This window comes from Podarcis gaigeae (assembly GCF_964106915.1).
Source record: "Podarcis gaigeae genome assembly, chromosome: 2".
In the NCBI taxonomy this organism is placed as follows: Eukaryota; Metazoa; Chordata; class Lepidosauria; order Squamata; family Lacertidae; genus Podarcis; species Podarcis gaigeae.
In genome coordinates this window covers 118,254,460-118,267,852 of record NC_139679.1, presented here as the reverse complement: position 1 = coordinate 118,267,852, position 13,393 = coordinate 118,254,460, and the positions used below count along the sequence as shown (strand labels likewise).

General features: G+C 49.5%; 1 protein-coding gene across 2 annotated transcripts; it reads left to right on the top strand.

Annotated features, from left to right (window-relative positions):
• Positions 1-1,529: 1,529 nt before the first annotated feature.
• On the top strand, positions 1,530-11,844 carry LOC310837631 (zinc finger and SCAN domain-containing protein 23-like). Of its 2 annotated transcripts, none has more exons than XM_083724537.1 (5): positions 1,530-2,446; positions 5,360-6,298; positions 8,413-8,548; positions 9,528-9,638; positions 10,593-11,844. In XM_083724537.1, exons 2-5 carry the CDS (start codon positions 5,498-5,500, stop codon positions 11,060-11,062), a joined length of 1,518 nt encoding a protein of 505 aa, XP_083580663.1. In that variant the 5' UTR covers positions 1,530-2,446; positions 5,360-5,497; the 3' UTR covers positions 11,063-11,844. The 2 variants fall into 2 exon arrangements, with proteins under 2 accessions (XP_083580663.1, XP_083580664.1); XM_083724538.1 differs by having other exon boundaries at positions 1,530-2,657.
• Positions 11,845-13,393: the final 1,549 nt, after the last annotated feature.

Here is a 13,393-nt window from a genome sequence, read left to right as displayed (position 1 = left end):
TCCTCAGTGTGCCTGTTTAACTTGGGACGAGTTAAAAACGATTAGCAACCCTATAAGCAGAAATAAAGGAGGCAGAAAGGGCAGGAAAATCAGTTCAGAAGGTTGTAGGGCTAACTTAGGCACACTAATTCCAATGGGTCTACTCTTTAAGTAGAGGTTAGGTGGCTGCCACCCAGTACAGTTGTCAACTTTTTTTGGCTGGAGACTGCCCCAGTGCCATTGACATTTTAGACATTGGCTGCATAGCTTTAAAACACCATGATATGGATTTTTTAAAAAGAAATATTATATTTCCATTTAAAAAACAATATTATACATTCACATCGGACTCCCCCCCCCCAATTTTTCTAATCCATTTTATCTCATTTTTTTACCTTAACTCACATTATCAGTGTTGCAACAATCCCGCTAACATTTTTAAGTATACACAGTGGTCTTTAAGATATTCTATAAACTTTTTCCACTCTTGACTGAATTTCTTGTTGTCTTGGTGCCTGATCCTGGCAGTCATCTTTGCCATTTCGGCATAGTCCATCATCTTGGTTACATGATACTGTTTTAAACTGCCCTGCATCGCAGGGGGTTGGAATACATGACCCTTAGGATTCCCTTCCAACTCCATAATACTTATGATTCCATATCGTAGCTTCTTTCCCAAAAAGTATGGGAGCTGTGGTTTGCTAAGGGAGCTGTTAGCAGAGCTCTGTTCCCCTCCTAGAGCTACAATTTCCAGAGTGGTTTAAACAATAAATCCCCCTTTATAGGGAACTCTCGGAGGGGGAAGGCAGCACCTTCAGAAACTGTGGTCCCCATGATTCTTTGGCGGGGGCTATTAGCATGGCTGCTTAAAGCGGTATGATGCTGCTTTAAATATGTAGTGCAGGTTATATTTTTTGCAAAACATGCATACTTTACTTATCCATTGTTTCTAAGAAGTTATGTTGGTTGAATCTGTATTTTGCTTTACTGAATCTGTATTGGTTGAATCCGTATTTTGCTATACAGTGGTGCCTCGCAAGACGAAAATAATTCGTTCCGTGGGTCTCTTCGTCTAGCGGTTTTTTCGTCTTGCGAAGCACGGCCATTAGCGGCTTAGCAAAAGGGGGAGGGGGAAGAACTCGCAAGAACTCGCAAGACGTTTTCGTCTTGCGAAGCAAGCCCATAGGGAAATTCGTCTTGCAAAACACCTCAAAAACGGAAAACTCTTTCGTCTAGCGAGTTTTTCGTCTTGCGGGGCACCACTGTACTGAAAACTAATAAGAAATATTTGGATTATATAATATATACACACACACACACATATATAATAATTTATTATTTATACCCTGCCCATCTGGCTGGGTTTCCCCAGCCACTCTGGGTGGCTTCCAAGAAAACACTAAAATACAATAAACTATTAAACATTAAAAGCTTCCCTAAACAGGGCTGCCTTTAGATGTCTTCTAAAAGTTTGGTAGTTATTTTATATTTATATTTATATATTCAGTGCTTTTTTTCTTTGGGGACACAGGGGTATGCATACCCCTAAACATTTTGTGAATCTAATGAGAGAAGAAGCTAAAAAATTTCAAAAAATTAATTTCTTCTCTAGCAGGTGAATCGTCAGTTCCATTGCTACCCCCGATGGGGGCTTCATTTCCAGTCACGGTGCTTCCTGAGTCTCAGACGGAATGAGAGTACCCCTAAACTTATTTTTTTAAGAAAAAAAAAGCACTGTATATATTTATATTTTCTCATAATATACTGGAGATAAGCCCCCAGTCTCCCTCCAACTTGTCTCAGCACAGAGCTCCTGCTGCCTGATCTCCTTCAAAGAAAGGGAATTTCTATTTTTGCACTCTCTTCCCCCCCTCCTAACTCCTATTTCAAATCCCCCCTCTGCCCTACCTATTCGATTTGCTCAAAACTTTGCAACAGGGAGGGAGATGTGATGTCATTTCCTGCCAGGCCCGCAATGCATCCTGGGACTTATAGTACAGTTCCCTGTTGCTGTGAACTACCATTCCCAAGGAAGCTTTTGCAAAGTGCCTGCCTTGGACGTCCCCTTTTAAAGCAGCCGCGGCTATTTTAAGAATGATCATTATTATTCATTTATTTTTTTAAGCCAATGCACAAGGCAAGGGAAAGAGAGAGGAGGGCGCAGCCCAGGGGTTTGGAAGAGAGGAGCTGAGCAGGCGCCTCGCTCGGGCTGCAGAAAGTCACGCACTCCGAGCAGCAGTTTTTGCAGGGCGTTTTCCTCCGCGTAAAGCCACAAAGGATCGGGCCGCCGGGAGATCGGCTGCTGGCTTTGCTCTGGAAGGGCATCGAGACGCATCTGCGGGGTCTGTGCCGGGAGAAATCAGGAATTTATATTCACTTTCCTCCCCCGCAAGACACGTTGTTGCTTTGGGGTCTGGGGATCCCTCCTTGCGGGGTGGAAGGAGCACGTGGCTTTGGATCTGGGTGAGTCCAGAAGGGGTCGATCCTGCACGTCTAGGAGAACCAGGAACAGGCGGGGGTGGGGGTGGGATGGCTGATATATTTATCAGATATAGATATATTTATGGGATAGATATATATTTCAATTATAAGCCACCTTTTATCTTCCAAACAGCTCAAGGTGGTCTCCGTGGTTCTCCTCTTTCCCATTTCATCCTCACAACAACCCTGTGAGGTAGGTTAGGCTGAGAGGCAGCGGCTGACCCAAGGTCACCCAGTGTGCCGCATGGCTGAGTGGGGATTCGAACCCAGCTCTCCCAGGTCCCAGTCCAGCACTCTAACCATTACACCACACGGGCTTCGCTGTGCCTCGAAGCTGAAATCCCAGGGTGGCGGAACTGGAGGCGAGGACCAGAGTTCAAATCCCTACTCAGCCGCGAAGCTACCTAGGTTGCCTTGGGCCAGTCGCTGGGGTGCCTTGAATGATGGTCATGGTGCTGTGGGCGACACTGGCCTCCATTCCTCTTCCTTCCTTCCTTCCTTCCTGGCCTCCATCCCCCTTATTTCCTTCCTTCCTTCCTTCCTTCCTTCCTGGCCTCCATCCCCCTTCCTTCCTTCCTTCCTTCCTTCCTTCCTTCCTTCCTTCCTTCCTTCCTTCCTGGCCTCCATCCCCCTTATTTCCTTCCTTCCTTCCTTCCTTCCTTCCTGGCCTCCATCCCCCTTCCTTCCATCCTTCCTTCCTTCCTTCCTTCCTTCCTTCCTTCCTTCCTGGCCTCCTTCCTGGCCTCCATCCCCCTTCCTTCCTTCCTTCCTTCCTTCCTTCCTTCCTGGCCTCCATCTTCCTTCCTTCCTTCCTTCCTTCCTTCCTTCCTTCCTTCCTTCCTGGCCTCCATCCCCCTTCCTTCCTTCCTTCCTTCCTTCCTTCCTTCCTTCCTGGCCTCCATCCCCCTTCCTTCCTTCCTTCCTGGCCTCCATCCCCCTTCCTTCCTTCCTTCCTTCCTTCCTTCCTTCCTGGCCTCCATCCCCCTTCCTTCCTTCCTTCCTTCCTTCCTTCCTGGCCTCCATCCCCCTTCCTTCCTTCCTTCCTTCCTTCCTTCCTTCCTTCCTTCCTTCCTGGCCTCCATCTTCCTTCCTTCCTTCCTGGCCTCCAACCCCCTTCCTTCCTTCCTTCCTTCCTGGCCTCCATCTTCCTTCCTTCCTTCCTGGCCTCCATCCCCCTTTCTTCCTTCCTTCCTTCCTTCCTTCCTTCCTTCCTTCCTTCCTTCCTGGCCTCCATCTTCCTTCCTTCCTTCCTTCCTTCCTTCCTGGCCTCCATCCCCCTTCCTTCCTTCCTTCCTTCCTTCCTTCCTTCCTTCCTTCCTTCCTTCCTTTCTTTCCCTCGTCTGATGCCCTCTCGCATCTCTGCCTCCCAAAGGCTTGCACAGCTGTTTGTTGCAGCAGCCCTGGCTACAAGCTCTGCAGGCAAATGGTGCCTCTGGGGCTGGCCAGGGGGTGCTTCCCAGGCCCCTGTGAGGCAGTGTGCTTCCCAGGCCTCTTTGGGGCAGTGGGGGCAGCTCAGAGACCAAGGGCGGCAGCAGCAGCGGCTGCCCAGAGGACTCCCAAGGAGAGGGGAGAGGAGGCTGAGGGAACACTCTGCAATGGAGGGAGTTTGAAAAGGGATGAGGGGAGATATAACTGGGCTCCTGAGCCCCACAGGGGTGCCGCAGAAAGAATGTACAGTCGTACCTCATGTTACGTTTGCTTCATGATACATTTTTTCAGGTTGCGTCCTGCGGCGACCCGGAAGAACCAGAAAGTTCCAGGTTTCGCTGCATGCGCAGACGCGCAAAATGACGTCACGTGCATGCGCAGAAGCAGTGAATTGCAACCTGCGCGTGCACAGACGTGCCACTACAGGTTGCGTTCTATTCATGTTGCGAACGGGCCTCTGGAACGGATCCCGTTCACAACCAGAGGTACCACCGTAGTTGGTCAAGGGAGCTGAGGACCTAAAAAGGTTGCAAACCCCAGAGGAAAAGTCAGCTAGGAACTGTGTAAACAAACAACCAAACTCTACAGGTAGAGCACGGGACTCTTGATCTCAGGGTCCTGTGTTCGAGTCCCTTGTTGAGCAAAAGATTCTTGAATAGCAGGGGGTTGAACTAGATGACCCTCACAATTCTATAATTCTATATTTGCTGGGAGTGAAGCCCCACCGTGTTCAATGAATTCTGCTCTGTAGTAAAAACTTAGGAAGATTTCTTATACTGAGCACATCAGCTCAATATTGGCAGCACTGACTGGCATCAGTTCTCCGTTGTTTCAGGCAGGGAGCCTATCCCAGATCTGTCAGGATTTGAACCTGGGACCTTCTGAAGCAGGACTGTTGAGCTACGGGCCTCCCCCAATCCTCGAGCGCTGTATCAGTGTTGTACGGGCACAGGGGTGACTTGCTTCATATTGTGCATAGTCTCTTCATTTTTTTATATATACATATAATTTTTTATTAGTTTTTTTAACATATTTTCAACAGTAATTAAACATACTTTTACATCTTATTCAAATTTTTGACTTCCATCAATCCTGTCTGAAAATTTTCCAATCTAATCTCTCAGTATGCATTTCTTATCTTCCCTATTACATTTCAAACTCATAACCAATATCTCTTTTTCTACTTTGTAACACTTCGTATATTTCTCCTTACACAACTTCTTGTAGTCCTACTAGTGTAATTTGTTGATTACAGTTGCTCTTCAAATAATTCATATACTTCTTCCAATCTTCTGTAAATCTCTGGTCCCGCAGGTTTTGAATCCTTCCTGTTGTTTTGTCCAATTCTGCATAGTCATTTAATTTCGTCTGCCATTCTTCTTTCGTCGGAAGTGCATAGTCTCTTCCAATCCTGAAATCACCCCCTTTTTATTTCCTCACAGGGAGAAATCTCCTGAGCTCTGCAGCTCAGCCTGGCCCAATTGTGAGCAAAGAAAGTCATATGTTGGATTCTGAGTGGTCCATCGGCCCAGCATCATTTGCGACCGGCGCTTGGGAGATTGCATCTCGGAGCTAGGCGAAGTTAGTTCCTTGCAAGAGAGAGAACAACATGGCTGCCGACCAGGGACCCAAGTCGGGATTTGGCCTCCGGCTCACACCCGCTCTGGAACTCCCCAGGAACAAAGCGGGGGGTCAGGATCCGGCCTGCCCTGGAGCAGGAATTGGGAAGCCACCACGCGTGCTTCAGGCTGGAAGCATTTGGGGCTTCCTCCACAAAATCCCAGCGGACCAGGTGAAACCGGAACCAGGAGAGGCCACCCTCCAGCGCTGGGAAACCCAGTGGCAGGAGTTCCTAAGGAAAATCGAGTCTCATCCTTCCTCAGCCTGGGGGCTCCCACAGTTACCAGAGGAGCCCACGCCCTGGGACGACACGGAGGGGTTTTTGGCTTCCTTTGAGCAAGTGGCTGAAGCCTGCCGGTGGCCCCGGGACGAGTGGGTGGCCCGCCTCCAGCCGGCCCTCAGCGGAGAAGCTGAGTGGGCCTTTCGAAGCCTGGAGGCTGGAGACAGAGAGGATTATGGGAAAGTGAAGGCGGCCATCTTGCGCGGGGACACCATGAGCAGGGAGGAGCAGCGCCAGCGCTTCCGGCGCTTCTGCTACCAGGAGTCTGAGGGGCCGCGAGGGGCCTACGGCCAACTCCAAAAACTTTGCCAGGGGTGGCTGAAGGTCACGAGGCGCTCGAAGGAGCAGATCCTGGAGCTGCTGATCCTGGAGCAGTTCCTGACCATCCTGCCGCCAGAGATGCAGAGCTGGGTCAGGGGACAGGACCCGGAAAGCTGCTCGCAGGCGGTGGCCCTGGCCGAGGAGTTCCTGCAGGTGCAGCAAGCGGCCTCTCGGAGCCGGGAGCAGCAGGTGAGGCGTGGCATGTGGCTCGTGGCAGTCTTGGGGTAGGAGAGGAACCGAGCGCATGTTGGAGCCAGTGGGGGTATGTGCTATTATGCTCAGGTTCCCGCTTGTGGCCTTCGCATTGGGACATCTGGTTGGCCACTGCGAGAACAGGATGATGGAGGAGACACTCTGCTTCTTACGACCTTCATACCATTGTTTGAATCTCAGAAGATGCTAAGAGGGGAGGGTTTGTACACAGGGCAGGGTTTGTACACGAACCCGTGACCCTGAGATTAAAAGTTGTGTTCTATCATCTAAACTGTCTTGAGCCCTATTCTGTAAGCCACCCAGAGTGGTTGGGGAAACCCAGCCAGATGGGCAGGGTATAAATAATAAAAAATATTATTATTATTGTTAATATAATTATTATTAAATATTAGGGGTATTTGAGCACACACTCCTTTTCACTTTTGGATGCCCTTCTTTTTAAAAAACAAAAACAAATTTTGTTTCTATTAATTTTTTGCATAACATAATGCAAGTGATGAACCAGAAACACAGAAATGCAAGCCAAATTAATTGTAACACAGTCAAATAAAGCTGAGTGGGTCTCATTTGGTTTGCTAGGTAGACACAAATGGAGCTGGGACCCAGCATATCCAAAACTCCTGCTGCCTGGGGAACACTCTGGAGAGACAAGTTAGACTGAGAAAAAGGACAGAATGTTAAATTCTGCCAACATTTTCGTCATTTAAAAAAAATAAAAATCAGAGAAACGGCAAAAGTGATTTGCGTCACATGCATGCCATTGCTGTCTGTTGATGTGAATTTTTGATGAGGCAAAGTTTAAATGAACCATATAAAATACAGTGGTACCTCGGGTTACAAACGCTTCAGGTTACAGATTCCGCTAACCCGGAAGTAGTACCTCGGGTTAAGAATTTACCTCAGGGTGAGAACAGAAATCTCGTGGTGGCGGTGGGAGGCCCCATTAGCTAAATTGGTACCTCAGGTTAAAAACAGTTTCAGGTTAAGAACGGACCTCCAGAATGAATTACCGTATTTTTCGCTCTATAGGACGCACTTTTCCCCCTCCAAAAATGAAGGGGAAATGTGTGTGCGTCCTATGGAGCGAATGCAGGCTCCTTGGCTTCAGCGAAAGCAACGCGAAGCCTCCAAAGCGCAGAGGGAGCGCTCCCTCCGTGCTCCGGAGGCTACGCGTTGCTTTTGCTGAAGCCTGGAGAGCGAGAGGGATCGGTGCGCACCGATCCCTCTTGCTCTCCAGACTTCGCTTCGCTGGAGAGGCGCTGCACATTTTCCCCTCTCTGCGCAGTGCCCCTTCAGCGAAGCGGGAGGAGAAATGGAAGGGGCTCCGTTTCTCCTGCCGCTTCGCTGAAGGGGCGCTGAGCAGAGAGGGGGAGAATTTTTTTTCCTGTTCTCCCCCTCTAAAACAAGGTGCGTCCTATGGTCGGGTGCGTCCTATAGAGCGAAAAATACGGTAAGTTCTTAACCACTGTAAATGAATTGGGAAAAGGAAAAGGGAGGAGTAAAGGTTTCTGGAGAGGGGTGTTGTGGTCCAGGTTCAAAAGCAGACAGCTTCATGGAGAACAAGGCTATGAACAGCTACCGCAGGAGGGGAAGGTGCCATTGCACTCGGATCCTGCCCACAAATGTCTCATGGGCGTCTGCTTGGCCACTGTGAGAAGAGGATGCTGGACCCGATGGGCAGCTGGCCTGATCTGGTTGGCATCTTCTTACATCCTTAAGTGAAACGAGGCCCTCCAAAAGTTCGTCAGAGTAGACGTTAAGTGTCGCAACTTCCTCTGAGTCACGGATGAAGGGAAGGAAGAGGCACTGTACCGGGGCAAACCGTATTGGGCTTGCTGTGGCCCTTGCACAACCTTATAATACGGGTCAGCTTCTGAGACTGGGCCGTGTGCCAGAGACACCCTCTTAATGTAAAATCAAAGGACATTTCCCAGGCTCCTGCCACAGGGCCTCAACCACATGCCACTCTTCAGGAAGAAATTTGAAATTGGTGAGATGTGAATAGGAAAAACTGTCCGCCACCCCTAAAAAACCACAGCATGCCTTTTCTCCTTATTTGCTGAAAGGCTCCATCCTTGCTATTTTTCCAGGCTGTGGCAGAAGTGGTCGCCCCACTTCCAGCAGAAGAACATGCTCTGTCTGGTGCCAAGGAGTTGAGGAGGCCCAAACAGGAACTTGATGGTGGAGCAGTTGACTCCCTCATGGACCAAGACGCCAGCCAACTGGGTAAGACTTCCTCAGTCCTTGGTTTTGCCACTCACAGAAAGCCTGGCATCTTGGACAGGAAAACGCAGTTGGTCCAGTACGATTTATGCGATGTACAGTGGTACCTCGGGTTACAGATGCTTCAGGTTACAGACGCTTCAGGTTACAGACTCCGCTAACCCAGAAATAGAACCTCAGGTTAGGAACTTTGCTTCAGGATGAGAACAGAAATCGTGCGGTGGTAGCAGGAGGCCCCATTAGCTAAAGTGGTACCTCAGGTTAAGAGCAGATTCAGGTTAAGAACAAACCTCCAGAACGAATTAAGTTCTTAACCTGAGGTACCACTGTATTATTACCAGAAGCAAGTTTTTAAAATTTTGCTCTTCAGCCCTGAAATGTTCCTAGAGGGGCTTACGGCGACCGATATTAACATGGTCCCTGCCCCTCAGGCTTAGGAATCCAAAAGTCACGACACAAAAGGAAAAGAGATGGGGCAGGAGGAGGGGAAAGCGATGGCAAAAGCAGGCACCAGTTCTCAGCAAATTTCTTATAAGTTTTTCGGGGGGGGGGGTTTAAATCATTATAGAGTGCTTTCCCCAAACCTCCACCTGTTTCTCCTCCTTCCCAAGTGAGACTTCTGCTGGTGAAGCCCAGTGGTTGACCTCCCAGCAAACATTTTTTTTGAAGTGCCTAGTTAGACTACGGAACTCTCTCCCACTGGAGTCAATGATGGCCAACCTAGATGGCTTTGAAAGAGGATGAGATAAATTCAGGGCTGTCAGTTGCTACTAGCCATGACAACTTTGCTCTCCTTACACAGCTGGAGGCACTTCTGAGCACCAGTTCCTGGAAACCACAGGAGGGGAGATGGCTCTTGTGGTCGAATCCTGCTTGTGGCTTATGGTTGGCCACTGTGGGAGCAGGATGCTTGGCTAGATGGGCCACTGGCTTGATCCAGCAGGCTTTTCTTACGTTCAGTATCATCTCCCTTTGTCTCCAGAAGAGAACAGCACCATCAAGGGTTTTCAGCTAGGAGGTCCTCGCTCAGAAGACGTGCTTGAGATCTCGCCAGGAGGATCCCGAGAGAGCCTCTCCTTCTCAGCGGAGATTGGTGAGGAAGGAACCTTGAGACTGATTTGCCATAGAGCTGGGGAAACCTCACAGGAGAATGCGTTTGGCGCAAGGGGGACGTTGTAATGACCAAAGGGCCACAGCAGGGATGGGGAACATGCTGGCGGACTTCCACTCCCATCAGCGCCTGCCAGCATGGCCTGATGGCCAGGGATGATGGGAGTTGTAGTCCGGTGACACGCAGAGCAGTGACTAGTGAGTTTCATTAGCCTGGTAGGGTAGAAAGCAGGAAGACCCATAAGTGCTAAAGCAGTTCCATCAAAATATTAAAATAAACACCCCCATCAAAACAGTACAGCAGCTAGAAGCAGCTGTTAAAGAAGGAAGCTCGGATCAGGAGATTGGGGGAACATTTGTCTACACAGGTATGTCCTCAAGAGCCGGTGGAATGCCAATACTGATGGCACCTCTTCTCATATATAAATATTTCTCTTTTACAATTTAGAATATTCATTTAAACAACCTTAAAATATCAATGACTTCCTTTCTTCCCTTTCCATTGTTCATTTTGCATACCATAAATCCCTGCATATTTTATATCAACTAAACCATTCAGTATTCCATTATTACATCCATCAAAACTCATTTACACTGTTGAATTTATCTTAATGCTGCCAACGTTTTCAAGGGCACACAATTTCCTCCCATATATTCAGTAAACATCTTCTTCAAACGCATGTTCTTCTTGTTCTCTTATTCTATAAGTTAGGTCCGCAAGCCGAGCATATTCCATCAGTTTAAGTTTCCATTCTTCTTCTTTGCTCGTTTTCCATTTTGGGGCTAATGAAACATGGGCCGCAGTAGCAGCCTACATAAATAACCTTTTTTGACACCTCTTCTATACCAGCAGGACTCCCCTTTCCAGGCTGGCAGCCATTTATCATTTCCCTATTTCCAAGATTCCCATTTGACAAAGATTTCCTCTATGTTCCAGGAGGTGCTAGACTTTTGGGGGCACCCCCGACGAAATCGGGACGTTGGAACGAAGAAGGAATCTGCGGCCCACAAGAGGGAGTGGAGAGGTGGGCCAAAGACCTGGCGCAGGGGTGGAAGATGAACCCCACGGCTATTCCAGCCGGCGACCTTTGCCAAACGTCAGCTCCACAAACACTGCACAAAGGAGCGGGAAACAGACAGTGCCCTCTGTGCGGGAAAGTTTTCACGACACAATCCAGCGTCAAGAGACACCTGAGAATCCACACAGGGGAAAGGCCGTATAAATGCTCCTATTGTGGGAAAACCTTTAACCAGAGAGTAATCCTAACGAACCACGAGAAAATCCACACCGAGCGGAGATCGTCCCAAGGCTCCGATGGTGGGGAAGGCTTCAGGAAAGAAGCAAGCATCCCTGGACATCAGAGAATATATTTGGTTACTAGTGATGATGACGCTATACCCTGCTAGGGAGGCAGCCCGTATCCTGTTTGTGGGCTTCCCATTGGTTGGCCACTGTGGCAAACAAGATGTTGGACTAGAGAGGCACTGAAGCCTAGTACGCCTTATGGCGCCACCATGAGGAGTAATGCATTTACTGCAGCGTAAGCTTTTGCGAGACTGGAATCCACCAAAAAAAACCCACAATAACTTGATTGAGCCTTTAAGGTTGCAAAATACTTCCCCCCTCGTTTTTGCAACAGCGGCTGGAGGGATGAATGTGGAAATTCTCCGTTGTACAGTGGGGTGGCTTTGATAGGGTCTTGCACAGCCCTCTCTGTGCTCCTTCCAGAAAAGTGAGAGGGTGTCAGGGACCCGCAGGACAATGACGACTGTGCACTGGGGAATGTGGGGGCTGGAGTCTGACTTGGGAAAGGAGGGACAGTGGTTTGTGGGGATCTGCACCAGCCAGGAGGCAAGAGTCGGAGGAAGGGGAAGGGTCGGGAGTTGGAGCACGGGATGCTTCGGGAGGAGAAAGAAGCGGGGGGGGGGGCGGGTACTTCCACACCCTCTCCTGCGTCACTGTCCCCCAGAACCAGGAGGGGATTGAAAGGGGAGGAAATTGCAGGCATAGTCTCCGACTGCATGCATGCAAGCCATCGGGGGAAGATACATAAACTGGTGGAGGGGAACTGGTTTTGCAACTGCTCCTTGAAATAGCTGCCTAACCATTAGACTGGGGTGCACAGGTGTCCAGAGCTGTAGAAGCGACTGTATTATCGTTGACAATAAATATTTAACTGTCGGTTGTATGCATTCCTTGGCTGGGAGGTTGACAGAGGGGTTATGCCCCTTGGGACTGGTGGGGTGGACTGCAGGGAGCCTGACAGTAGGTGGCGCCGGAGAGCCAACGACAGGCAGAGCCAACCGATTCTGGTTTTGCCCAAGGGGCGACCCCGAGACTCAGGCAGAGGAAGTGGGCGGGCGATGCCACCCTCTGCACGGGTTTCAGGTAAGAAGGCAGGGCAAGCGAGGGCAGGCTGCGGGCAGAGTAAAGTTGGTGAAGCAGGGGCCACGTCCGCCCAAATGGACCAGCATCCTCTGGGATGATCAGAGCTTGAGGACATATTCCAACCAGGCAAAAACGCTCAAGGAGAGTTTGGCCTCTATGCCTTAGCTGCTCCCCCCAACAACATGGCTAGATAAATATTTTGTTGGAACGTTCTCCTAAACCAGTGTTCCCCAAACTTGGGCCTCCAGCTGTTTGTGGACTACAATCCCCATCGTCCCTGACCACTTGTCCTGCTAGCTAGGGATGATGGGAGTTGTAGTCCAAGAAACAGCTGGAGCCCCAAGTTGGGGAAACACTGTCCTAAATTCTTCAATTCAATTTCCATGCAGTAACGTCTCTGAATATCAGTTACTAGAAAAAGCAGGACGGGGGGAAGTTGCTGTGGGGCTAAGTTTCTGCTTGCAGGTTTGCTCATGTGAGAACAGGATGCCGCATTGAACGGGTCTGATCCAGCAGCCTGTTCCTGTGAGAAAACTACCCCCTAGAACAGAGATGGAAAACCTTGTGACTGGGGGCATCTAAGCCCCTGTATCTGACTCTTGAAGACTCTTTCTCGGGCCAGGTCCCCTCATTGGCTATTTGCAGCATCCTCAAGTGTGCCGGTCTGGCCGGGGCGCATCCTCGAACTCGTGACTGCGCATCTTGCTTGCCTGCAGGCAGGATCGAGGGGTGGGTGGCTGTAGGAGCCAGCCTGTTCTATAGAAGAAAAATGGACATTTGTTGCTTTGCCCACTTTTGCCTCTGGCCCCACCCAGCACTTGTATGTGGCCCCTGGCAGGTTGCCCGGAAAGGAATATGGCCCTCGAGTTGAAGGAAGGTTCCTCCCTTGCCCAAGAAGTAGAACTCCATACATTCTTCTCAACTAACAGGCCAATAATTTCTTTGGCCATGCAAAACGTGTCTTCCGCTCCCAACCACAAAGGTCTCCCTGTTGCCTAGCTCTTTTCCGTTCCAATCATTTTCTTGCAATAATAATCCATTTCCCCCCACTTTCCAATGTTCTCCACTTGTGGGTAGGTCTGCAGACCTGCCAGGACGGTCAGTTTGTCGTCTGAGGTTTCTTCTTTGCTCACCAGGCCCCAGAGGGTGGGAGCAAGAGAACAGGGCCTTTTCTGTATTGGCCCCTCTTCTGGAATGCTTTCCCTTGGGAGGCCCACCAACAGTGTCATTGCTTCAGCAAGGCGTTTTTGTTTTCCTGGGCAGCACTAGTGATATGTTTGTCTTGTTTTTTAGTGTTCAACGTAGGCCCCATCTGCACGATACACGTAAAGCCATATCACACCACTTGA

Coding starts and splice junctions, on each gene's coding strand:
- LOC310837631 (XM_083724537.1), top strand. CDS start 5,498: ATGGCTGCCGACCAGGGACCCAAGTCGGGATTTGGCCTCCGGCTCACA. Junction 8,549..9,527: donor CCAAGACGCCAGCCAACTGG/GTAAGACTTCCT, acceptor CTTTGTCTCCAG/AAGAGAACAGCACCATCAAG. Junction 9,639..10,592: donor CTCCTTCTCAGCGGAGATTG/GTGAGGAAGGAA, acceptor TCTATGTTCCAG/GAGGTGCTAGACTTTTGGGG.